Consider the following 24,418-nt stretch of genomic DNA (forward strand, 5'->3'; position numbering starts at 1 on the left):
TAAGCTCAGCTGATCATGGCAAAGATGGAAACCTTGCTATGGGCAGGACCAGGTGAATTTAATGCTCTAACGCTCATCACTGGGGATGAAGGAGTCTTTTTGGAAAGAGGCCACATGTACTGGGCTTGAAGCGGGCTGAAAATTAGCACCTGGGGGCAACTTTAACCTACAAGCCAAACCCAATCTGTCTTGTCCTGTCTTATGGGAAACTACCATGAGGTAGTTTTACCTGGCCACTATGTGCAGCCTGGATGTTTTACCTGATAGTCAGATGAATGATTTTACTTTTGATAACATGGTACCACTGAAAAGCTTCTGGAGCCCTGAGTCATGACGGCTCCAAAAGGAAAAGCTGCCAGGACCATGAAAGGTAAGCACGGAAATAAACAATCCAATGCAAAATCATACTGTTCAAGGTTGGGCTTTTATTTAAGGCAAAATATAATCACAGCTTCAATATTCATAATATGGATATACACAGAATTTGTTCTGCCACTATGAAGCTTGTTATCATCACTGCTTTTAAAAAGCTATAAAATCTAGTTTCTATCTAATCTACAATACAAAACTAATACAATAAACACATTCTGAAAGATCACAGTGTTTGAAACATCAGAAGAGCAGGAGTCCTGCTTCGAAACTATAAGGTGCATTTCTAAAGAATCAAATTAATCTTGATTCTATAGGACCTGTACCATATTATGGCTGCAAATGGCTATTACACTGAGAAACCAATCTAGGGTGTGGCAGGTACTCAAGAAACGAACACTGTATGTTGGGATACGTTGAATAATTGTCACCAACACAAACTAGACATGAAATAACACTTTTGTTAGTAATGCCATTGAAGTTCCCTGTACTTTTTATTGGTATTGGCATTCACACATATTGCTGACATACTGAGGGAAAAATGCGACCCCCGCCCCCCTGCTATCAAATAGGGCCCTGCATATGCAAACACCTGTGCTTTCCTCTTACTATACAAACAAACCTTACTAATTCCATGGGACTCCTGTGTAGAGGAAAACTGGCAGGCTTGGGGTCCAACATGATGCAGTTTTGCCCGTATTTCACACCCGTAGAGGCAGCTAACCTTGCATGCCTGAAATCAAGTGGAGATTCACCACTGACATCAGCAGGTGGCACGTCAGGCCTTTAAAATGAGCACAGGAGGCCAAAGCAGTAGCAAAACCAGACCTTTGTTAGAGAAAATCTTTCTTCTCTCCTGTGTGGTCATGGCAATGAAGACAGAAGCAGAGTTCAATTTCTGGTTAGACAGACCTTCTATGTGAAGTAGAAATAAATGTTTGAATAGGACTTGTTTTCTATTCACTATGGTATATAATGGACTTCAGGACTTCTTAATAAAATTTTCTGGGTAGTACGCAGGTATAGTCATGCAGTACTGTTGCTGAAATATCACTGCATTATAAACTATCTTTTATTCAAGTATCATTATATCACCAGGCAAAATGAGTTTTTAATTAATTTTCTGCCATTCTAGTTCGTATTGCTGTTCCTAACCTAAATGCCTCCACCTTCTCTTTCAGTCATGCAACGAACGAAGTTAAAGGGATCCCTTGTAAGTATTAAAAATAATTAATGTCCTTGTGTATTTTCAAGCAGATTGCTATTTATAAATTGACTTTTTTCAGAGCATGATGCAAAATTTTAAATACACAGTGTATAGGACCAACACTGACACCAGTAATGGTACAAATTAGTCAGGAGTTTGAGTAGCTCAAAGGCAGGTTGAAAAGTTGGTGCATGTTGGCTTTTGGGATCTGTTTTTTTAAACTGCCTAAGCATCAATAGTGCATACCACTTTTATTCTGATAAATGCTAGGAGTACGCTACACGCAAGTCCTTCCTAGGCAGCCTTTTCTCAGCATATGATGACTTTGCTGTAATGTCAAAGCAGTGTTGTTTGAGGCAGCTAAAACCTGTGCAGTGCACACTGTACCACTATCTGTGCAATGAAACAAACTGTGCTGTTCTCTTGGAAAATGCCTATTAACATCCCTAAATTGCTGTATTGTTTCGTGAGCCCTGAGCATTTTTGGCATATGGCTTTGAGAGATGCTGTTCCCTCGGTCATGTGATTTTTGGTCATTTTCTTATTTCTTTTCAATTTAGCTTTCTGCTGCTTACTACTTAGTTCAGGACATATATAAATAAACTGAAATGTCTTCTCAGAGCAATCTAGACTGTGCTGCTGGCCAGCAATTGCTCATTGGTGTAGTTCTTCACCAGAAGATTACTCTTTAAAAACTACAGGGTGATTCTTATTCCTGATATACTAATCTTCCTACAGATTAGAATATGCACTCATGCTAGTGAATATTCAAGGTATGCAGGAAAAGATTACCACACCTGAGATTTACTTGGCAGGCCTCAGACACTCTGTCAATGGATCTTGTAGGTCCAAGTAACAAGGATATATTTTCAAGATGCATGCACATGCTAAAATAGGTCGCTGTTTGCATAAAACATGCAGTATGTTGGCAGATGCTATAACCGTAAATGCAGATAACACTGCAAGTACAAAAATTTGATTGCTTACGAAAATTCCCATTTGCACATATTGCATTTGTATGTTTCTGAATACATCAGATACCTACAACTGTATTTTTCCACAGTATTTATAAAACTGATCCGTATTCTTCCAATAGTCTCTACATGTCCATGTAATTATCATTAGAACATCAAAGTGGCATTACTTAATTTCACAGACTAGTGAAACGGGTGACCACTTTATTTGCATTTGTCTGTGCATATATCTCAGAACTATACAAATGTGTTATTTTTGGATCTTTAGCCACTTCACTTGGTTTTGATTGTCTTAATAGAACTGAGATACTAGAGAAGTGAACATGCTCCCTAGAAAGTCTTTGTTTTATTTAATGATGTAAAACATCAGTGACAGTTGTTAAACAGTATAATGACTTTTTCCTTAGCAGGTGGGAAATGGCAGAGCCAGTGAGAAGAGACCACCTGGGAGTTTAAAATAGTGTAATGCAAATAAGTGGAACACCCCTCTTAAGCAAAATGAATCAATATTATTTTCAAGCACAAAAGACCTGCTTCAGTCTTCTGAAGTTATTGATGGGTTGGGAAAGAAGAGGCAGGGAAACTGGAGGAAACAATAATGCAAACAAAGCAGATTACGTTGTCATGCTGAGAAGAGTGAGTAGCAGGAAAAAAAATAAGATGTATTTATTAGAACTGTACTCTGTGCACCTGGCTCTATGAATCGTGAGATCACTAAATCTGGACATTACAAATCTAGTTTCCCTCAAATCATTCTGTGACAGTAGTCTATGGATGACATACCAAAAGTCATGAATAGCTTATAGATCCTTAAACTGAATTATAATTACAGCTTTACTCACAAACAGCACCACACAAACACAGGTACATCAAAAATAAGCACCAATACCCACACAATGCATCCTCTTGGCTTTAACAGCAAAATCAGAAATATGATTATATCACTTAAATTCCTATTGCCTACACTTTAGAAACTAAACACACACGAAACTAATGTGCAAAGTGGATGTAGTAACTTGTGTTTCACACTTTGAAAGAGGATTCTCAAGTTGCTGGTAACACAGTCTTTTGTCACAGCACCATGGCAGAAATCTGTTGACGAACACACTTTTTCAGTCTATCAGGGCCTGATTCGGGAGCAGGAGGAGATAGTGTACAGCTGAGATCACTTAGCAAAGTTTACCTGATCATTTTCTCCAAGCAGTTAGGACGGAACACAAAGGACCTTAATTTTTTATTATACTGAAAAGTGCCGACAGCTCTGCTTAGGCTGCTTTCCTGTCATCTTAAAAGCAACAAATACAGGTTGCAACAGCATGGATGTAACAGCATATATAGTACAAAGAAAAAAAAGGCAGATAGACAATTAAAGGGAAGGATGAAAAAAAAAAAACCCTGCTCGTTTAATGACTGACATTTTCAGAGGAGCCCCGGGATATATTTACACCGTGTTCAGAAGCTGTGACTACAGCACCTCTAGTAGCCACCTTAACCTGGCTAGGTCAGGAGAGAAAAGCCACGAAGCTCTAAAAATGAGTTCAAACTGCCATGTCTGATGAAACAGATGAATAATTATGTTCCAGATTGTACAAGACATATCCCAGAAGACTACACATTTACGTTGCTGTTACTGATCTTAAGCATCAGGGAACAAAATTTGTCTACTGCCCCAAACTTGCTTAACTTGCAGAGAGATATTTGGGACCTAGATTTTGAAAACTGGGTGTCTGTGTGGGTTTTCTCACTGTTGAACGGGCTAGCTCTCACAGGATTAATATCAAATGAAGCCAAACACACGGCTTCAGATATGGAGAAGGGTTGCAAAGACATAAGATTGTTTTGTGGGTGTTGTTGAATGCAACACAGAGGAACAGAGTCTCCTTTGAATGTAAATCGGAAGGATTTAATTCTTACAAAGAGATACTTAAGGGGAAACCACCAAAAACCTGACACTGAGTCCTTAATGCATATTTCCTGCCATTTGCAAAAAGTTATATTAAAAAGATAAATGCAAACACTGTTGCTAGCAGTTAAGCATAATGAAATGGAGTGATTTAATTTACATCTCTTATGGTAAATTTTAACATATATGTGGTATATGTTACAATATCAGCATTCATGACTTGGCTAGGATCTAAGTTATTGTATTGATTTATTGTGCTCTAGATTTATTGAGGTTTTGGCAAAGATGTTGTTCTTCAAGCGTCTCCTGAGAAATTACTAACTGGAAATATTTTGGCCAAGTGATAATTAAAAAGCAGGCACTGGGGACAAAATCTAAAGGTTGTGATTACTATGCTGATACACGTAGATTCTCTTAAGGCTTAACTTTGGAGCTGTTTGGGTTTTTTTGACTGTGTAGTTATCAAAACACTAGGCCTTTCTGTTTTACGTTTGCACCTCCAAATAAAAGGATTGGCAATAAATGTAGGATTGCAACAGCTTGAGTTCAGATCATGGCAAAACCTGTTTCTCTGTCTTACAATAAGACAGAGCACAGTTACTGAAACATGGCTGAGCAGAGCCCATGCACATCTCCACTGACTTTTTGATTTAGTCTCACATGTCTACCTCCCTGTGAAATACATCCTCCGATGCGTACACATCTCACTGCTCAGAGTAATGAAGTTTAATTAATGGCTTTCTTAAAAGAGCTTTTACATCACAAATAATGAACTCGTAACAAACAACTGTATATTGAATTTTAACATTCCTATTCACCAGAACTGCATTGCTTTATTCACCAATGAAATATGGTTACTTCTGTGATTAAGTAATTAATTAGAGCTGCACAGTGCAAGACAAAATAGCAGAAATTCTAACCTGCAGCTCATAATAATGCAAGCCATCTCATTAAAATAACAGTGGCAGGAGTAAGAATGGGATTACTATATTATAATAAAATGCAGAAGGATTTTAAGACCTGGCTCCAATTCATAGCCTGATCAAGGCCCACTAAAATTAAATGGGAACTTTAATCCATTAGGCATTAAAAAAAACCAAAGAAATTGTAATCTCCTCCAGCTGAGAATGCAGGAAGAGAGACTGCATTGTTTGGCAGTGCATGTAGGGCAGCTTTTTCACCCTAACTGCAATTTTTGACATACTGGTCTTCCCAATCTGTCTTTAAAGGTAATTGCGTTACATTATTCCCCTATAAATAAAAATAAATAAATAGTAAATATATTTTAAATACATATATTGTTTGTATAGGTTTTTTTAGTACAAATCTATGTTAACATTTTCTTTAGCTTTCAAGTACCATATCATATATATATAATACATATAAATCAGCATATAATTGCAATGTTAAGTGCTAGTGCAACTAGTGTTAAGCAACCCATTTATTTCTCTAGCTACAAATCATTTGGGCGTATACATTATTTTGTTAACTAGGAAAAGAAGCAATTTTGAATTTTGTTATTATTTTTTTCTTAAGATCAGTATGCCATCCGATGTTTGCATTCAGTTTGCAGGGTTTGTACCGAACAATTCATCAAGGAAAACAGATTTTCCATTCTTTGAAATCCGTATGTTATTGTTCAGAAATGCTGCTATAAGTAATTATTTTTAAATGAAGCTTTTGCATCACTGAACAATACTTATCTAGCGACGCTGTACTGTAAAGAAAGCATCTGCCTGCTCTGTCTTCACTATAGAACTTTTCGATCCAAGTCTTCTCCATGGCTCCACTCACCATCCCTGTGACAGGGAAGGTATTGACAACAAGTGACATCGTTACAGTGAATCAGTAAGGAGACCAGCTCCTCGCCACAGACTGAACTCTGAAAAGAAGAGTTAAATTCAGTTCTCATTTATACACATGAAACCCCAGTAGCTGAAATAAACAGTGACACTGAAGGCTGAATATATAGCTATCTACGTAACTGTCTTTATATGCATATGAAGATGAAAGAGCTCCAAGATACAGGTATTTCTAATACATATTACTAGAACTAGTAAATGTGGTGTAGGTAAAAAATCCCAGATTTTGCCTTTGTGCAGTGTAGTGACATGTCTACAACATCCTCCCCGGTAAGTGCATCGCTGCATGAAGACTTGTTTTTGCAGGTCTCTTTTTAAAACCTACTGGATGCATCACCGCTTCTTTGCATGTCCCTGTAATTCTAGCTTGCCAATTTTTTTTCCTGTGTAACCACCAAATTAAAAGTTTGATAATGCCCCTTTCTGTCTCACTTGAATAATTAGATTTTGCTTCTTATTACAGCTAAATATCTAACACATCAGATTCAATCACTTTCCCCCCCCTTTTTTTTTTTCACTGACCCACTTTTTTGGAGCGCACACTTCCCTCCCAAAGCCCCAGTGTATTTTCTTTTTCACCCAACTCCCAGCTACATTAAGGCTAGCGTTACTGGTACCTCTGACTTGTTTTGTAAATACCCTCTCTTGACAAATAAGTGAAACCGCAGGTGCCCTGGAGAATGTTACTCTCTAGACAAAGACACTGAAGAGAGGAAACTCGGCTTGGTTGGGTTGCAGCAAGTCAGTCAGGAAACACACAGTTCCTGAGAAGCCTTCATACAGACTATATACACTTTCTAACGCCCGGGAACCAGCCTTAAATTCTTCTGTAAATAAGAACTCTGCAAACCTAGAGAACAGGGGAAAAAAAAAAAGAGTTTATTATTATTTGGTATCCCTGCATGTCTACTTACTTGTTGTTTGAAAGCATCATTTTAATAACATTCCATGATTAAAAATCAGAATGTTCATTATTTAACCTTATGTGGAAATATTACACTCTCCAATTTCCACAATAAACTGTGTTCCATGAGATCTAGAAAAGCCAAACCTTTGCAATCTGTACCTGTGTTATGCTTTGTTACGCTTTGAAAGCTATAAACTTTTATTATTATTATTAAAAATATTATTAAATATTATTACTAAAAATACTTTTATTTAAAAATACTTTAAAATAACTTTTATCCTGGTTGTTACTTCAGCAGTATGCAAGCAATGTTTCACATCGATGCAATAATTCTGTAACGCTGAAATAACTATACAAATAATATGTTCCCACTTCAAAGCAAATGGCTGAAAATAAGTCCCTAATTACTATACCACTTCCCCTCATTATTCTGTGATGTAAGGAAAACAGTAACAAACACTGAATACTATCTTTTTAAACATGTGTGGTGAATTACAGGAATAAAAGCAAAGATAGTTGCAGCACTGTGACAGAATTTTCAGTGGAACATACTTGCTTGCAGCAGGACAAAATGGGGTTAACCTCACAAGCTAAGCTGAATAGCACAATGTCAAAGTAGCTAAAGCTGGGAATGGTAAATTAAAAAAAATTAGTAAAATAACAGCAAAGCAAGTCCTGTACTTATTTTCCATGTTTAGTAGGAAGGGATAGTGTTAAATGGTCTGAAAATCGGAACAAATCAATCTAACGAATGGCATCCCATTTTACTCAGCTCCTGGACTCAGGTACTCAACTTGGTTGTTCTGACCGCAGGTCAGGATGACACTGGATGCCCAATGCTCCTCCCCATCCACCCCACTTCCCTCTGTAGGAGAATGGGCTGGGAGGGAGAGAAGGAGAGAGCCCAGGAAAACCATGGGCAGGGAGGGAGGGAGGGAGCCCAGGAGAACCGCCCGATGCTTCTCCCGGCACAGGCAGCCTAGAAGCAGAGCCACAGGACTCCCTGCAGAGCTCCTGCCCCACAACCCACGGGCACAACTGCGCCTGAGGCTGAAACACTCGTGTTAGTTATACCAGAGGGTGGTGATCACAGACTTTTGAGCAGCTTTATAAACGCTCTTGCAACTTTATGGCATTACCCTGGATGCAGAAAGGTAGGAATGCTAACCTTTGTGCCCTGTAAATGTATTTTGAGTTTCCAGTGAGCCTGTACAGCAGCAGGAACACATAAGCGCTACCAGCCACTCCATGGCATATTCCAGGTCCCTTCTTCAACAGGCCTTTCTGCCAAGTCAGCTCTCCGCAGCGGATACAAGTGTCCAGATATTGAGGCTTCTTGGAAACCAGGTAAGCTTTGGCAAACAGATACGCAATGCCTAAGAAAACAGCAGTGAGATTGTCTTTTGTAACAAGGAGGTCAAGGGTTTTGTAGAACACATAAAAAAATAAAGATTAATACACTAAAAAACTGCAGTCTTGTGCTCTACACATGTCAATGCTACATATCTACAAGCTACATTTGGAGGGGAAAATAATATCTAGTATGTTAAAAAGCATATAGTAAGATGAACCCCCTGTGACAACACCTCTTTCAATCTTTTCAATGTATTATTGAATTTCAAGGTTTACTTTAACATTCTCAGTCTTTAACAGTACTCACATTTTTGCCTTTAAAACACTAAACTGTTAGCACTGTCTTCTATTGGTTTCAAACCCCCATTCACCTCACCTGTTTACAGACAGAAACACAAGGATGGGCAGGATAATTTCTTACATTAGCAACACATACAATTTACTGAATGAGAAAAACAAAACTTGCCCCTTTTTTTGTTTGTTTTCAGTAGGGCCCATGCTGCTTTATTCTAGTTATAAAAAGCTATGCATAGTAACTTCTCTTCTGTTGAAAAAAAAAAAGCTATTTTGCTTATTTTTAGAGGGGATTCAAATAAATTAACCAAGATCGGAGCACTGCACAGCTCAGTTTATGGTAACCTTAAAAGAATGCATATGAGACATAACCAAATCAAGTGCCCAAGGAAATGTTTAGAATAGCTTACTTGTGGTCTGAATATAATATACAATGAAGTAGCCTAAAAGTGTTGTTGTAAAATATATGTGCATTATTACCCAAGAACAGTGATGGAATACAGGATTTTCTGTGGAAGAACAATAGCAATTAATGAATTTAAATGTATCTAAATTTCTCCTAAAGTAACTTCTTTATGCCTTTTTGGATTTTGTCACTTTGGTCAAGTCTCACTGCACACACCTCCCCTAACAGTTAAATCCAAGTCAAAGGCCACCCTCAAGATACTGAAGTGAAGAGGGCATCTTCCCTGCAGGTTTCATCACTAGGCCAGCCATGCTACAGAAGTAATTTCTTCCTCTTAAAAATGAAAAAGATTGGTAAGCAAAAGCTGTTTACACTTCATTGTAGTGTGAAAGCCAGAAGCTTGTTCCTTAATCGTACCAACAAAAAAAAAATGCATCAGCAAAAGAGCACAAATAAGGGATGTTAATTGTAATGTACTCTTCGTAATTTAAATAGAACACCTTTAAAAGCAGTGCATCGATGCTTGTGGACATTCTTTAATAAAAGTAAGTTTTTCTGTGACCTAGGCTCATGCTATTGAGCCGATATGACTATTTAGCAATAAAATTCTGCCTGGGGGTAAAAAAGCAATTTCAATATGCAGCACTACTTGCCAAAATTGCTAATGTATGGGACTAGATTCTGAACTGAAAGGCATCAGCCTTCCTCAGGAACTCAAACTAACGATTGATTCTCTTCTTCTCTGAAAAGCAGTTTTATATGGGTGACTTTCAGAGAAAAATGCCCCTTTCTAGTACAAACTCCCCTTCACATGAGAATACTTTGGTCAAATTTATGCACTATCCATGTAATAAGTGCAGCTTAAACTTCGATTCTGATGAGGGCAGAAAAAAGCTACGCTGAGGGCCTTCCCAAAACTCACAGATGTGTCTATAGCTGTGTTCTTATGCATACTATTTCTCTGCCCAGCCATATGCTGTCTTTTGACTCAGCTATAATATTCTTTGAGGTCTTGTCATAAAAGGGAGCAAGAGCAGAAAACATACAGTTCAGGATCATGAGAATTCTTTCAGCTGTGATCACCTACACTTTTAAAGCAGAAAATAAACCTATCCTTCCAGCTGCTTCAGCAACAAATAAAACAGTCTTAACTGGAAGAAAAAGACTTAATAGTTTGCTTGCATCTCATAAAATGTTCAAACCAGTCAAATCAAACCTGGGATAATCATCTGTATGGAATCACCTAACATTGAAAAGCAATGTGATCGGCATCTGGCTATTCATAGCATCAATGGGAAAAGAACCTGGAGCTCCATGGCACCAGTGCACAAGCTCGTTCTCCCGCTCGATGGTCTCTCCCAGCTCAGGAGGCCAGTTGCTGTTCTGTTCTTGGTCCATAAGAAAATCAACGCTCTGCCACACAAGCTCCTGATCTGCTGGCTGCAGGTACTCATAATAAGAAAGCAACATCTGAAGGATGGATGAAAGCCCATGTGCTGCACCTGCAAAGAACGGAAACAGTCAAACTAGAGGGTAGGTCTAGATCCTACCTCCATCTCACAACTACTTTCCCTTGGGATTGAATTCCTTGTTAAGTGAATGGCTCTTTCATCTTCTTCATGCATATACAATAGCATTTGGAAAAAAAGCTTTCTAGGTGCATGACTCTGATTTATTCCTACTTCTGTCATTTCCAGTTCCCTTAGCTATGCAAAAATACATATTAATTTTTTCTGCTCTCAGTCTGATATGACAGAAACTCAGTGTATGAGGTTAAACTGAACCTAAACTGAATACTGTTACAAGATGTTACTCTTCTTGATACAGTACTGGACTATTATTCTGAAGTCTTTGTTGAACTCAAATTGAAACTGGACCAGAAATGATATTCCCAGCTACTGACTGACAGTGTCAGTCAGCTAAAACCTGAATTTCAGTGGAAGAATTGTCTGTACCTGCCAGGGTTTGTGAAGCAGCACCACTCACTGACTTCTCCCTCTGCTCCCTGCCAGAGAACTCACCAGCATCTGGAAACTAGCCTCACAATTTCTGCAGCGTGACATGCCTTGAGGACACCACTAGGAACATTCTCAATGGCCTTTCACCACTGCTTCAGATGAGCTCCAACTAAGCTGCTCGTGATGGGCAGGAGTTGACCATATGCTTGAATTGCATGGCTATGGAAAAAAAGTTTTGCAAGTCTGAGTGGCAACAGCAGCTAACAAATAACAACCCCCAACAGCTCTCTCTGGTAATCACCTCCACACAGGCGTGAGCACCGCACCGCTCGCTGCCTCCATCTGGCAAGGGCAGATTTATCAGGGCAGAAAGGAGAGGAGGGGATGAAGCTGCTGCCGGCTGCTCCCGTGGTACAGCACAGGCACCTCCTGCTTTCACCCCCCAGCACCAGGCAGCACTGCTCCTTCCCTCCAGCTCCTCAGGCCCACTTCACAGTTTTAAGAGGTTGGATGGTCCCATCTCAAGAGAAATCCCACACTGCAGGTTTTATATATTTTAGTTTTGAAGTGTCTACTGGCTCAGCATCTATACACAACATCACTTTAAAAGCAGTTGGTGTGTTTTACTCACCAAGATACTCCGTTCCATAGTAGGAATACATGAGCGGGAATGGTTTCCTCTTCTTCACTGCGTACTGCTTTCCTGATTCTAGTATGGCCAGGCAAATAGATTTTATTTGTGCTGGGGTCAGCACCTAAGCAGAAACATCAAAACAAACATAAAGTCTATTATAATAATTTTCTTTTTTAGACGTTTTTCAGGACTCTGCTTTTTTGCTGGTGCACGAGACAAAGTACTGCCTTTAATCTTATGAGTGTAGCATATGTACAACCTTATTAAGAGTTCATTACATAAAACACTAAATTTACATAATGTTTCTCAAAAACAGAGCCTCATCCCATCTCAGGAAAGTGAATGTCATATCTTTGGCAGCACAGATGAGGTGAAAAGAGTCTCGCTAAGAGCTCCTGCCTTTCCTTCCCAGAGATCCATCAGACAATATAAAAAAAGAGGAAGCAACTAAGAGGTTACTAAATTTTATTGAAAATCAATACTACACGTGTGGGTCAGAAACACCTTAGTAAAAGAATCAGGCCTTCTTACTTCAATAAAATGCCAAGAAAAATAAAGTGCAAGACAGGTTTCTATGAAGACAGACTAGCTATGTTTATGGAACTTCATCATCGTGAACACGTCAACGTTGCCTTTAATGCATTCCTAAGAAATGACTAATGCCTTACTCTTAGTAGTGTCAAAAGTAAATGTGATTGATAAATTATATATTTCATAGACATGAACTTTTCTACATTTCTGACCTAAAGCATTCAGTGAGGAATCAGTTTTACAGGTTTTAACTACAGCTCTAACAATATGCAATTCACTGCAACCATCAGCATTTCCTCTGTCAGTCACATCTTTACATTGCTGACCAATACCTATGTCATTAAAATAATTTAGCTGGTGATTTGGCTTAAGAGGAAAGCTGTACTTTGCACAGAAAAATATTTCAACTTATAAAAAGAGAACTGTGAAAGAAAGAGGCAAAATGAGGCAGAAAAAAGAAAAAGGTTGTAGAAATAGCCTTGACAAGATAAATAGCAATTCTAAAACTATCTGGAATCTTGATAGATAATGTCTTTAAAACATTCTAAACAGGTTTGCTTTTGCTATAATTTGTATTACCATAGGATTTCCAAGTACTTCCTCAAGTTCAAAAAATGCTGTTAGCATTAAATATGGAGGCAACCTCTGTTATTGACTATGTTCTCTCATTTGACATGTAAAAGATGCTAGAGATAATTAACATCACTTAGAACTTGACTGAAAACTAATGGTTGAAACATCTTGTTTGTCTATCTTACCTTGCTCCCTGATAACAAGGCATTTTATTACAGCCACCCCAAACGACTATGATATGTGTACAGTCTGGAGAATAACCTACTTCTGATCTTGATTGTGTGTTCTTTAATGTTACTGCAGTAGAAGTAAATAAGCTGTTAACATCTGGAGACTTCACTCATTTCCAGCCATTTTTAAATGAATTGTTTTAGCTTCACTGAATTTAAAGAAATGGTTTAAATCCTAAAGCAGGGGTGTCAAACTCTTTTTTACCAGGGGCCACATCAGCCTCCCTGTTTCCTTCAAAGGGATGAATGTAATTTTAGGACTGTATAAATGTAACTACTCCTATGTTTATACACTGCTTTCTCTCCAGAGCTCTCATTTTACTGTCTTGCAGTTTGGGACCTAGTCCTCCAAATCCTGTACTTCATAAAAGGATTAGTAAGGTAACCCTTTAAAAATAAATGGGAAGAATAAGATCTCCTAGTTGCAATTCTGGAAGGTAAAGGCATGCTGATGACAACAAACATAATCAGTTCATTTTCTGTATGTAATGGTTCCTATACTTAATACATCAACTGGCTTTCAATACAAACCATGTCTTCCTAAGCCTATTTTTATGTTCAGTGCATTTAATTTTTTAATTGAATGAATATTTTAAAACACTGATTGTGTATTTTGAATGCATTTACACTTCTACCCAAATCCAGCCTTGCACAATGCTCCATAAAGAAGTATAATCTACCAAAAATGCATTGCTCACCATTTTTTTAATACAAAGTAAGTGTAAAAAGTCAAACACTTATGCGCTATGATTACTTAAGTGTATAGATAGTATATTCTTCTGGCTAGCATAATGAAATATGCTAATTAATATCACCTCTTTTTCAGAATGCAAGAAAAGCCCACATGCAAAGCCAGATGAAAAATGATTATTTAAAATCATTATTGGACTGGATGATAGAAATCAACCCATCCTGACCCACTTCCACATTACCAAAGAAAACAGAAAAGAAGATAACCTATACGTCTTGAAAGAAACCTTCTCTCTGGCCACTTGGACTGACCTGTACACTTAAGGCCGGTAAGAGATGTATCCTAACTAACAGCTAGGTAAGAAAATTTTTGTGCTGACTCCAAGTATCTCTTACCAAGTGCCTCAATCCACAATCATTGCAGGGCTGCTGCCTGTTTTCCAATATACTTAAATATGAAGGTTTTATATTTGATCCTTGTTCTAGGAAACGGTTGGCTGGAACAGAGACCCTCACCATCATTATTAGTGGCCTTCCAAAGGCTGGATGATCAGAGATCATTTAAGATCTCCATCAGCTTGCTACATTTTATTTCAACCAAATCTGTGTTAAAATCTCAGATTTCTTTAACCTTGTCAATAAATAAAATCGGTGGCTGGTCTCTCTATGTTCCCTCACAACATCTTTAATATAACATCTACAAACTAGTGACCAAAACAACAATCATAGATGACATTAATCATAATCACAGACATTGTAGCTACGGTTCTACAAAGTTCATTTTCATTTCATTGTAGCCTCAATGCCTCTTGCTCCTGGGAATTACTGAAGCGATATGTTTAATTAGGGACAGCAAAGAAATAGACTGATCATCCCAAAGGCTTTGAAAGGATATATTGTGTATTGATATCACATCCTCTGGTGAAAGCTGTCAGCTGCTTTTGATGAAGAATAAAGACAGTATGAGAATTTGCTACCCAGAACAAAATTTCATGCTTGAGAAAGCTACATTTTCTGAGAAACTTCTTGAATGTCATTTAATATGAGCTGGCTACACAGTGAGTAAAATTATTCTTTATCATGTCAGTACCTAGCCAAAAGACTACTAGCACTAAGTGATATATTGCTGGCAGTTCAATATTTCAGCTAAAACTCTTTTTTGTATTTTTAAAGGCACCAGAACCTATGCTATCATATTAGAGGTGTTCATTTTAGTCTCCTCTCTAGACCAAAGTTTGTGATACATATATTCCACATTTCCCCTCCAGTTTCCATATAAATTGGTCAGTGGTCATTTTCTGTTTTAAATCATTGTCCAGTGATGCTGTATGCTGTTAAATAACTGTTCCACTCACACTAGTGACAGCTGTATTCCCATATACCCTGTACTTTGAAGACAATGTTCAAGCAGCACTACACTACTTAGTGTTTGTACTACTGCCTGTGCCTGGGAGCCCTACTTACAGTAAAATTAAGCCACGGTGAGTGTTTCTGAAGTGTCTCTGTTTTTGTCTTGTGCTCCTGCAGACAATATGCCTTCTCCCATTAAGGCACTCAAAAAACTTGTGAATTATTTAAGGTAGGTACTTTATTCAGTAGATCTGTGTTAAGAGTCAGCAATGAAGTGCTATGTCCATAGCAATCACAGAACATCGTCCTTTTTGTTGTTAGCAGTCTTTCCCAACCTGAGACTGTTTAGTTGGAAGTATAACATTTCACAACTCCCTTTAATCTACCAAGACAGATTTCCTAATATATTGGTTATGACAATACTAGGCCCTAGATATGTGTTTAAAAAACTGTAGACAGAAATCTTGACCATGAGGATTAGGCAGAAGGAAGCAGGACTAGCTCTTCTTTGCTTTTGATGACAACATTTTCAGTACTTGATCATTCCTCTGAATGCTTGTTACAAGCCCCTTAGCTCGTGATTTGCCTTTTGAAAATCACTACTACATAAAACTGCATACTGTATTGAGTATATTTGAGGACTGCAAGCTTTTAATTCTTTTAAATGATCTGTCTTTATTTTCTGAGAGCTTATTCCTGTATGGAAGTAACAGAAGGTATTACTGAATGTCAAGTATCATTATCTTTTTATAGATGCATCAGTACTTTCAGGAGGTAACAGCTACACTTACATTATTGTGTAAAAAGCTGCCTTCTATGCATACAAAACCTTTTCAATATGCATCTAACACATCAAACCTCTTTCTATCACACGTCTAAAAAGCCATTTACGTGAATTCGATCATGCGCTTTTTCTGATGCTGTAGGAAGTGTCAAAAATAAGCTGGAAAAAAGGGTCAGTGTACAAATAACCTAAAAGGAGCTTTGCTATTAGCCTCCTACGCTAGAAGCCCAGCAGAGGGAGCTTGTGAATTAGTTATAATACTCAAAAATGCTGTAAAAAAAAAGAGATATACATAACCGTGTTCAGCAGGACAGCTGACTCAAGCAGAAAGATGCTGGAGTGAACTTGGTAATTTAATGATACCTTACTGCACCATGTGATGTTTAAGTTCACTCCTTAAGCTTGATCTTTTTCTACCAAAGACAGGCTGTTCAAGGACCTTTCTCTGCAATGTCATGGCCAGTTTTTTCTTTCAGATGTGTTAACACTAAAGCCATGGAAGAGTAGTAGGTACAAGGACAGAAGGATCTGCCTCAGGCTAATTTTACTGACGTTTGACTGATGTACCTCTCCTGTAGCACAGTGGGAAACCCAGCTTAAAGTGCTCTCTGCTTTGCTTAAGAGCAGCATCAAGTACACCCTTCTTTTAAAAAAAATCCACCATATATATATATATATATTTCTTTTTTTTTAATATCTTGAAAACTTTGTTCAAAGAATTGGATTAGTTCCTGAAGGTCTACTACTGGTCCAAGCCAGCATGGGTTCACGAGGGGAAAGTCTTGCATGACCAACTTAATTTTTTTCTACAACAAGGTTACGCACCCAGTTGACCAAGGGAAGCCTGTTGATGTGATCTTTTTGGATTTCAGTAAAGCCTTTGATAACGTCTCTCGCAGTATCCTCCTGGACAAGATGTCCAGCACACAGCTGGATAAACACACAGTGCAGTGGGTGAGCAATTGGCTGATGTGCCGGGCTCAAAGGGTTCTAGAAAATTGGGTTATACTAGCCTGGTGACTAGTCAGTAGCGGGTTCCACAGGGATCCATCTTAGGGCCAGTGCTCTTCAATGTCTTCATAAATGACTTAGACTCAAGACTTGAGGAATATTAAGTAAGTTTGCTGATTATATAAAATTAGGAGGAATTGTTGACACTCTCGAGGGCAGAGAGGCCCTGCAGAAGGACCTGGACAAATTGGAGAACTGGGCCATCACCAACCGCATGAAGTTCAACGAGGGCAAGTGTCAGATTTTGCACCTGGGACATGGCAACCCTGGCTGTACATACAGACCGGGAGACGAGATCCTGCAAAGCAGCTCTGTGGAGAAGGATCTGGGGGTTCTGGTGGATGGCAAGTTGAACACGAGCCAGCAGTGTGCCCTGGCAGCCAAGAGGGTCACCCGTGTCCTGGGTGCATCCAGCACAGCGTTGCCAGCCGGGCGAGGGAGGTGATTGTCCCGCTCTGCTCTGCACTGGTGCGGCCTCACCTGGAGCACTGTGTGCAGTTCTGGGCAACACAGGATAAAAAGGACATAAAGCTACTGGATGGTGTCCAGATGAGGGACACGAATTGGGTGAATGGTTTGGAGGGGAAGCTGCATGAGGAGCAGCTAAAGTCACTGGGTCTGTTCAGTCTGGAGAAGACTGAGGGGAGACCTCATGGCGGCTACAGCTTCCTCACAAGGGGAGGAGGAGGGGCAGGCACTGAGCTCTTCTCTCTGGTGACCAGTGACAGAACCCGAGGGAATGGCAGGAAGATGTGCCAGAGGAGGTTTAGGTTGGACATAACAAAAAGGATCTTCCCCCAGAGGGTGGTGCAGCACTGGAACAGGCTCCCCAGGGAGGTGTCACGGCCCCAAGCCTGACAGTGTTCAAGAAGAGACTGGACAAGCCCTCAGACACATGGTGTGAACTGTGGGGTTGTCCTGTGCAGGGACAGGAGTTGGGCTCAGTGACCCTTGTGGGTCCCTTCCAACTCAGGACATTCTATGATTCTTCTATGATACGGATACTGCTGCTAATGCAGTATGTTTCATTCTGTAACAGCACCACAAACAGTACTTTCTAGAGAGCATTTTTCCTATTAACATGACAATATGTGTAGACTCAGCACAAGTACTAATATGATTATGTGAGTTCATTGGAAAATGGTATTTGATTGCAATCTTGAGTAAAACAGACCACTACATATTCTATTGGTATTGCTTGTTTTTAACACGTAAATTTGGGGTTTTTCAAAGCTTGCTTTTTGCCTCAGCAGCATGGAAACAGCAATGTCAGTCCTGTCCTGTTTCGTGGGTCACAAATCATGAGTAAAATCAGAAACTGAAGGCTGCATTTACTCCTAACGAATCAGATTACTGGTAAAAAAAGACAATATGACATTTTTGTTATTGCTAATGAAGTACAGAATTTCCACGTCTCACTTGCCAGGACTGTGCAGCACTAAACCCATCAAATTCTGCTGTTAGACCTGTCCTTCAGAAGGGGAAAATTTCAGACAGGGCTGCAAATGAAGTGCTGTGAAAAGGGATGGAGCACAACTGCTACTGAGAGGCTGCCTGAGTGGAGTTGGTGCTGCTATGCAGTCAGTCAAATGCAATGAGCATCTCTGTTCATTGTGTCTCAAACACTGGAGAGTTTCAAGCGAAAAACAGGAATTAGCTTGTCTTCAAGCTCATGCTATACTGTGTCAATGAAGAGAGAGGGAAAACATGAGTTTCTCCAGTTACACTCAGGCCCCAACATCTTTCACGCAGCTGCACCAGGGACACAGCTACTTAGTTCTAATATATTGGCTCTCCTAGGCCTTGGGAAGGAAACCAGTGGTCCCTGTCACTCCCTTCAAGAAATAGGGAAGCACAACCCGCCTGCTCTCTGCTGCTGGGGAACTGAGGCATGAAGGATGTCAAGGAACAGATGTAAGAGCAGTTCAGATAACCAACATGACGGAGGAGGTATCAGTCTGCCTATTGAGAGCTTGGGTGCTGTTCAGCCCAGGGTAACTGGTCAACAACAAAAATAGCAGGGAATTGCTCAGGAGACCAAGTCCCATCATGGAAGAAGTGAGGTACCCCAGGATGCACTTCTGTGTTACAGCTTTCAAGTGGCAGCTGTCTGCACCCCAGCTGCATGTTCTCTTCTGCCTAGTAGAGGGTTAGTGCTACCACAGAGCAGAGAGTCAACAATTTAATTTCAAGCACTTCTCCCTAGAATTACACCTGAATTTGACAGCAGGAATTGAAAAGCCTGTTTAAAAAACAATAAAAATATGAGAATTGCAAATTAACTGAGAAACAAACCTGGCATTGCTTGGAGAGGCTTTTTTCTACATTACAGAATTCTACTCCAACTTTCTTCCACAAACAAGTAATATTCTTCTTTTCTCCTTTATTATTATTATTCGCCAGCTTCATAATGCACAGGTGAGCCATTTTGGGGGCACAGATCTTGGGAACTGGCCAAAATGCATGTATCTGTAATCACCTGTCTGCAATCCAAACCCCTGTTTGGAGCTCCTGTGTGTCAAACACACCTCCACCAGCCTCCAAAGCAATTTACGACAGCTGCAAATAAGTTAGAGATTAGTGCTGCACGGATACTGCTTTCCTTCCATCTATGCTCCCCGCACAGATAGGAGGAAGATTATTAATGTAAAAACCTCTTCATCCGTGGGAAATCCTTTGACTCTGTTTAGTCTCAGTCAGAAAGCACATCAGTACCCAAGTCCCGTACTTAGCATATGCCAAAACTGCAGCGCGGAGCTGCCATTTCCTGACGGGAGATCTATTTGTCTGCTCTCTAGATACGTGTCTCTGACAATTCTGTGTTACGATGATAAACATCTTCAAAGCTGGGCACCTTGCACTTTAGTTTAAGTAACAGGCAGCCCTGCGTGTTGTAGCTGTGCTGCCCCAGGATCCCATCCTACTTTTTACACAAGTAAGCAATGAACATCTGCTCTGTCCGTGTATTTTGGATCAGCTTACTTTCCCTTAACAGCGGGTCTGCTGGTTCACTGGAAGTAAGTCCATGCCTTCATCTGTTCCACCGACATTTCTTGTTGTAGCAAAGCTGCCACGGTGCTTGAACTGGTTGATGCATGCAAGCTATGCAGAGGCATAAGAAGTCCTATCCATTCCTCCAGCTCTAGAGGAGCAGGAAACAGGATTCATGAAACAGCCTTTGCAAAAGATTAAAACTTTGTAACATGGTTGAGAGACCCTCCCCAAACATTACAGTAACCATGGCAGTACCTTTAGGTCGAACTCGAAAATGATGCAAGTTCAGTTTAATTGGGCACCACCATTTGCTACCAGAAACTTAGGCAGACTGCTCCTTGGAAAAATGAATTTGTCAGTGTCTGTTCACACCTGCAGGTCAACATGAGATGGGCAGAACTTGCTCTTGAGTCAGTCAGTAACAGCTAATATTTTTCACAGGGAAGCTGACCTAGGCTTAGAGTTCTACAAATCACGAGGGCAACTGTATTTTGAAACCAAAGAAAGCCAGTAAGTCGTATTTTAAGATGTCCTCAAAGTCTCCTGAAGAACTGGACACTTCCATCCCTTCATTCCTTCACTGCATCTGGAAAGAAGAGAACTCAGCATCTGACAGGCCACTGATCCAATGAAATGTAATGTGTTTTACTTCTGAGGAGTAAAATGAGCAAAGAGAAACGTTCATGCTAGGACCTCTAAAGATTATGAATTCTACTGCTGCCAAATTCATGAAGACATTGTTGATTTTGAAGGTGCCACTAAATATGGAAATGAAACCAGGCACCAGAAAGCACTGTTGTGAGGGCTAAGAAAAACACAGAATCATAGAATGGTTAGGATTGGAAGGGACATCTGGAGATCTTCTAGTTCAACCCAAAATGAGGACATCTCTGATTATCTCCAAAATTCAATCTCTGAGAAACTTAGTCTTGTTTTCCATGGAAAACTGGTAACACCTGTAGAGTTTGTACAAACTGATATTTGGTTAAGGTAAAGGGACAAGAGAACTTTGTACCACTTCATACACCTGATTTAACAAAACCTGACTGTTGTAGTGATCTCCCCCTGGTAGAGGCCACATGCTGGGTGGCGGCTGCTTCCTTGTGTTCCTTCTCTGGGCTGGGAAGGGCCAGCTGGGCGCTACAGGGCAAGAAGTGCCACAAAACAAGAGACAGGCTGGTGTAACTGGCCCTGGGAGAGAGGGGAAGGGGGTGAAGAGAGGGGGAGAGACAAATAAAACGCTTGAAGAACTCCTGGGCCCTGCAGGCGATGGTAACTAGCTGTGTCTGAAGAGAGTGGTCTACATCCAAATTCAGTGTGGCACTGGCCTGGGGAAAACAGCAGTTCGCATACAGTGTACTCGGATGATTACATGTTTTTCTACTGCACCCTTTGCTGAGGCATCTCTCTGACCAAATTACTGCACAAAACCTGTATGGTCACACAATCTTTTATCAATTCCCAGCTGATCCTAAGTACTATTGTCATGCTGCAATTGTATATAACATTAAAGCTTCACTTGTTTCAACAACAGTAATTATGTTGTTCAATGTGAGATCACAAACAAAAAGATTAATAAAACAAAAAGACTGCATTGAAAACACCTACATAATACAATATTTTAAAAAGTACAGGGCATAGATAAAGAATGATTGCTAGTTCCTTGGCCGTATCTCTAAGGATGTTCATAGCTCAATTCATCTTAAGTAATACTGTCATCTTAATCACTCAGAGTGATGGAAAATGAAAAAAAAACCTTTTCAGTCCCACGCAGTACTTATTTTTTTCAATTCGTCAATGTCATTTCACCTATTAGATCATTCATATGGCTTTTAATATCAAAGTCCACGTTGACCTCAATGGGTCTTGACTTGGTGGGGTGTTACTTCTGGCAAGTATTCTGTAAGAAATGCTGGAAGTTTTAACAACTGGCACAATGTTGAACACAGATATAAAAGTGGAGCAATTTCATGATCCCCAGGAATGGAGTCCAATAATTCACTTGGTAATCAGGTCAAAAAACTAGGGTATCTCTGCCATGTAATTATTCTTGTAAATTCTTGTTATTCCATGTCTTGCCAATAACACCATGGGGCTGGCTCACAGTCTGTTGAGAGCAATAATAATTTTGTCTGAGGTAGCAGTCTTTAAAGGTTGAGACTACGGAAACATGGATTAGTTGACAGAGCAAAATGCTGACTTTGCTTGCAGAAGCTGAGCAGATAAACGTAACAGACACAGCTGAGCAAACATCTAACTCTTCAAGGATTGATCTTACTCTCATTTTAGTCAGTTTGGAGGGAAGTGACTAGCGGATACGTTCTTGTTCATTGCTCTACACCAATGTGGAGTGCGTGAATAATATGCAGGAAAAATATTTGGTGTGTTTTTCATAATTTTTTCATCAATTAGAGGTCATGCACTTTATGCCTCTGTTGAATAAAAGTGCATTTATAAGCAGTAGTTCTCCCTGTAACTCCTAGAACAATTTTGTTTCATGTCAACAAATATTCTCAAGGAGATTTTTTCCTGTGATGAACTGGACAATATACCATCTTGCACATCTAAATGAAAGCGGATTAAAAATTTCAGTCATGGTATGAGTCACCACGCCCCTGCAGCTAGAATTCCAAATAATGGTTCATATTTTGTGTAGAGGCAGAGCTTTACATTCTTGCTGCAAAGCTTTGCTACTGCAAATACATTGTTTGCAGTATGCTAAAAACATATATGCTATATGCTAAAAACATAGCAAAAAAAAAAAAAAGATTGCAGTTTATATACCCAGCACAAAAATGTACTGGACAGAACTATGAGATCTTGCTCAACTTTCAGATTAACAGAAATTCATTTGCCATTCAAGCTGTTATGCCAGGTCATGATTCACAGATGCAGCTGTGACTGCAGGACACGGGTCAAATTTCCGGTTTTCCAGGGGGAAATTTTTGCTGTAAGGACTACACGTTTGGGCCTGGAGTACGCCTGTCAAAACTGTTTAAACACTTTTCAACTAATCAAATATGACAATGTAAGCAATTGCACATCCACTTACTCAAATATATATGAAGTGGTTTGCTGGGTATCATCACTTTTTTGTTCCTGCTTGTTTCGGCTATCTCAGAGTTTTGCTTAACATTGTTCACATGGCTGCAACACACAGAGTATGCTGGGTACATTTGAAACACAGGAAGAGAGATTTCATTCTGTACATTATTAAGCAGCCTGATGTTTTTTTTCCTCCTCAAGTTAAAGACATGGAACTCCTCATTTTCCTTCATCATCCAGAGCTCTCATCTTCCTCATACAACAATTCCCAGTATACATCTAATGCCTTTACGGTTTTGCAAGTGTTCAGACATCCTCCCCCTAGACAAGTGAACACACTTCATTCAGGCTTAGCAAACTCAGTAAGAGAATAGATATACCTTCTCAAAGCTTCATGGCAGAAGTGTCAGAAACAAATAAACAAATTATGAGGGAGGAGAGCGGCTGAGAGGAGAGGCCAAGGCAGAGCATCCATTTCATGCTCTTCTACCCAAAACCCTACCATTTTGTTCCCAACTCGGAACCTATTGTACTGATTGCTAATGAATTCTGCTGCAGAAAGCAGCATTTATAAAACTATCCATAGGAGACTTTGTAGTTTGTTACTATGCTAAACTTGCGGAGATGGACCCCAGAAGAAGAGAAAATCAAATTAACATTTTTTTTTCATCTGTTTCAAATTAAGGTTCAAGAAAGAGAACACAGTTGCTGCCAGCTGGAGGCTCCCAAGTGCAATGCTTTTGATGTTTTGCTTTTCTCTTCCCATTTACAACCAATAAAAGCTTGTTTTTGCACATTAAGATGCTAAATAGGGATGCACAGAATGACCTGATAGTGGCTGTGTAATATGTGCACAGTTGTAACAGTTCAGTACCTTAGAGGAGTCCTTGACCTTCTCAAAATCTTACACTCATGGAAGAGAAGGACCTAAACTCTGTGTGAAAATTCTCATAGTACTGTGAACAGCTCAGGGAAAATCTCCGCTTAGTGTATCGCAGCACTATACAAAGCAAACAAGAAGTGTTAGGATGCATGAGAATAATACTGAAATGGTTATTAAAAAGCTACTTTTGCAGTCATTGCTTCGTTCTTTCTTCTGATGTTTCTCCAGGTCTGTTCTCCCATCATCAAAATACAGTAAAAGAAAAAAATCAAGCAGAAACAGATATTTTACAGACAAGTGAGAGATTACCCTAGAAAGTGAAGCTAAAGACTGCAATGTTTATGTTCTGGCCAGAAGATAATTAATGTGATAATGAACACAAAAAGTTATTTTATTTTGTAATACAAGAACAAAATGACAGCTTGTGAAAAGCAGCAAGTTTAAAGACAAAATATCTCTC

At 39.5% G+C, this 24,418-nt stretch overlaps 1 protein-coding gene across 1 annotated transcript in view; it reads right to left on the reverse strand.

Annotated features, from left to right (window-relative positions):
- Positions 1 to 1,810: 1,810 nt before the first annotated feature.
- Positions 1,811 to 24,418, reverse strand: part of LANCL3 (LanC like family member 3) — a 37,974-nt gene continuing 15,366 nt past the window's right edge. The window contains exons 2-5 of the mRNA XM_065070396.1: positions 11,865 to 11,988; positions 10,580 to 10,777; positions 8,391 to 8,598; positions 1,811 to 7,165 (exon numbers count right to left, since the gene is read on the reverse strand). Coding sequence (XP_064926468.1) covers positions 7,006 to 7,165; positions 8,391 to 8,598; positions 10,580 to 10,777; positions 11,865 to 11,988 — 690 coding nt within the window. The 3' untranslated portion in view covers positions 1,811 to 7,005. The remainder of the gene's footprint in view (positions 7,166 to 8,390; positions 8,599 to 10,579; positions 10,778 to 11,864; positions 11,989 to 24,418) is intronic.

This window comes from Columba livia, chromosome 1 (genome assembly GCF_036013475.1).
Source record: "Columba livia isolate bColLiv1 breed racing homer chromosome 1, bColLiv1.pat.W.v2, whole genome shotgun sequence".
NCBI classification, from domain to species: Eukaryota; Metazoa; Chordata; class Aves; order Columbiformes; family Columbidae; genus Columba; species Columba livia.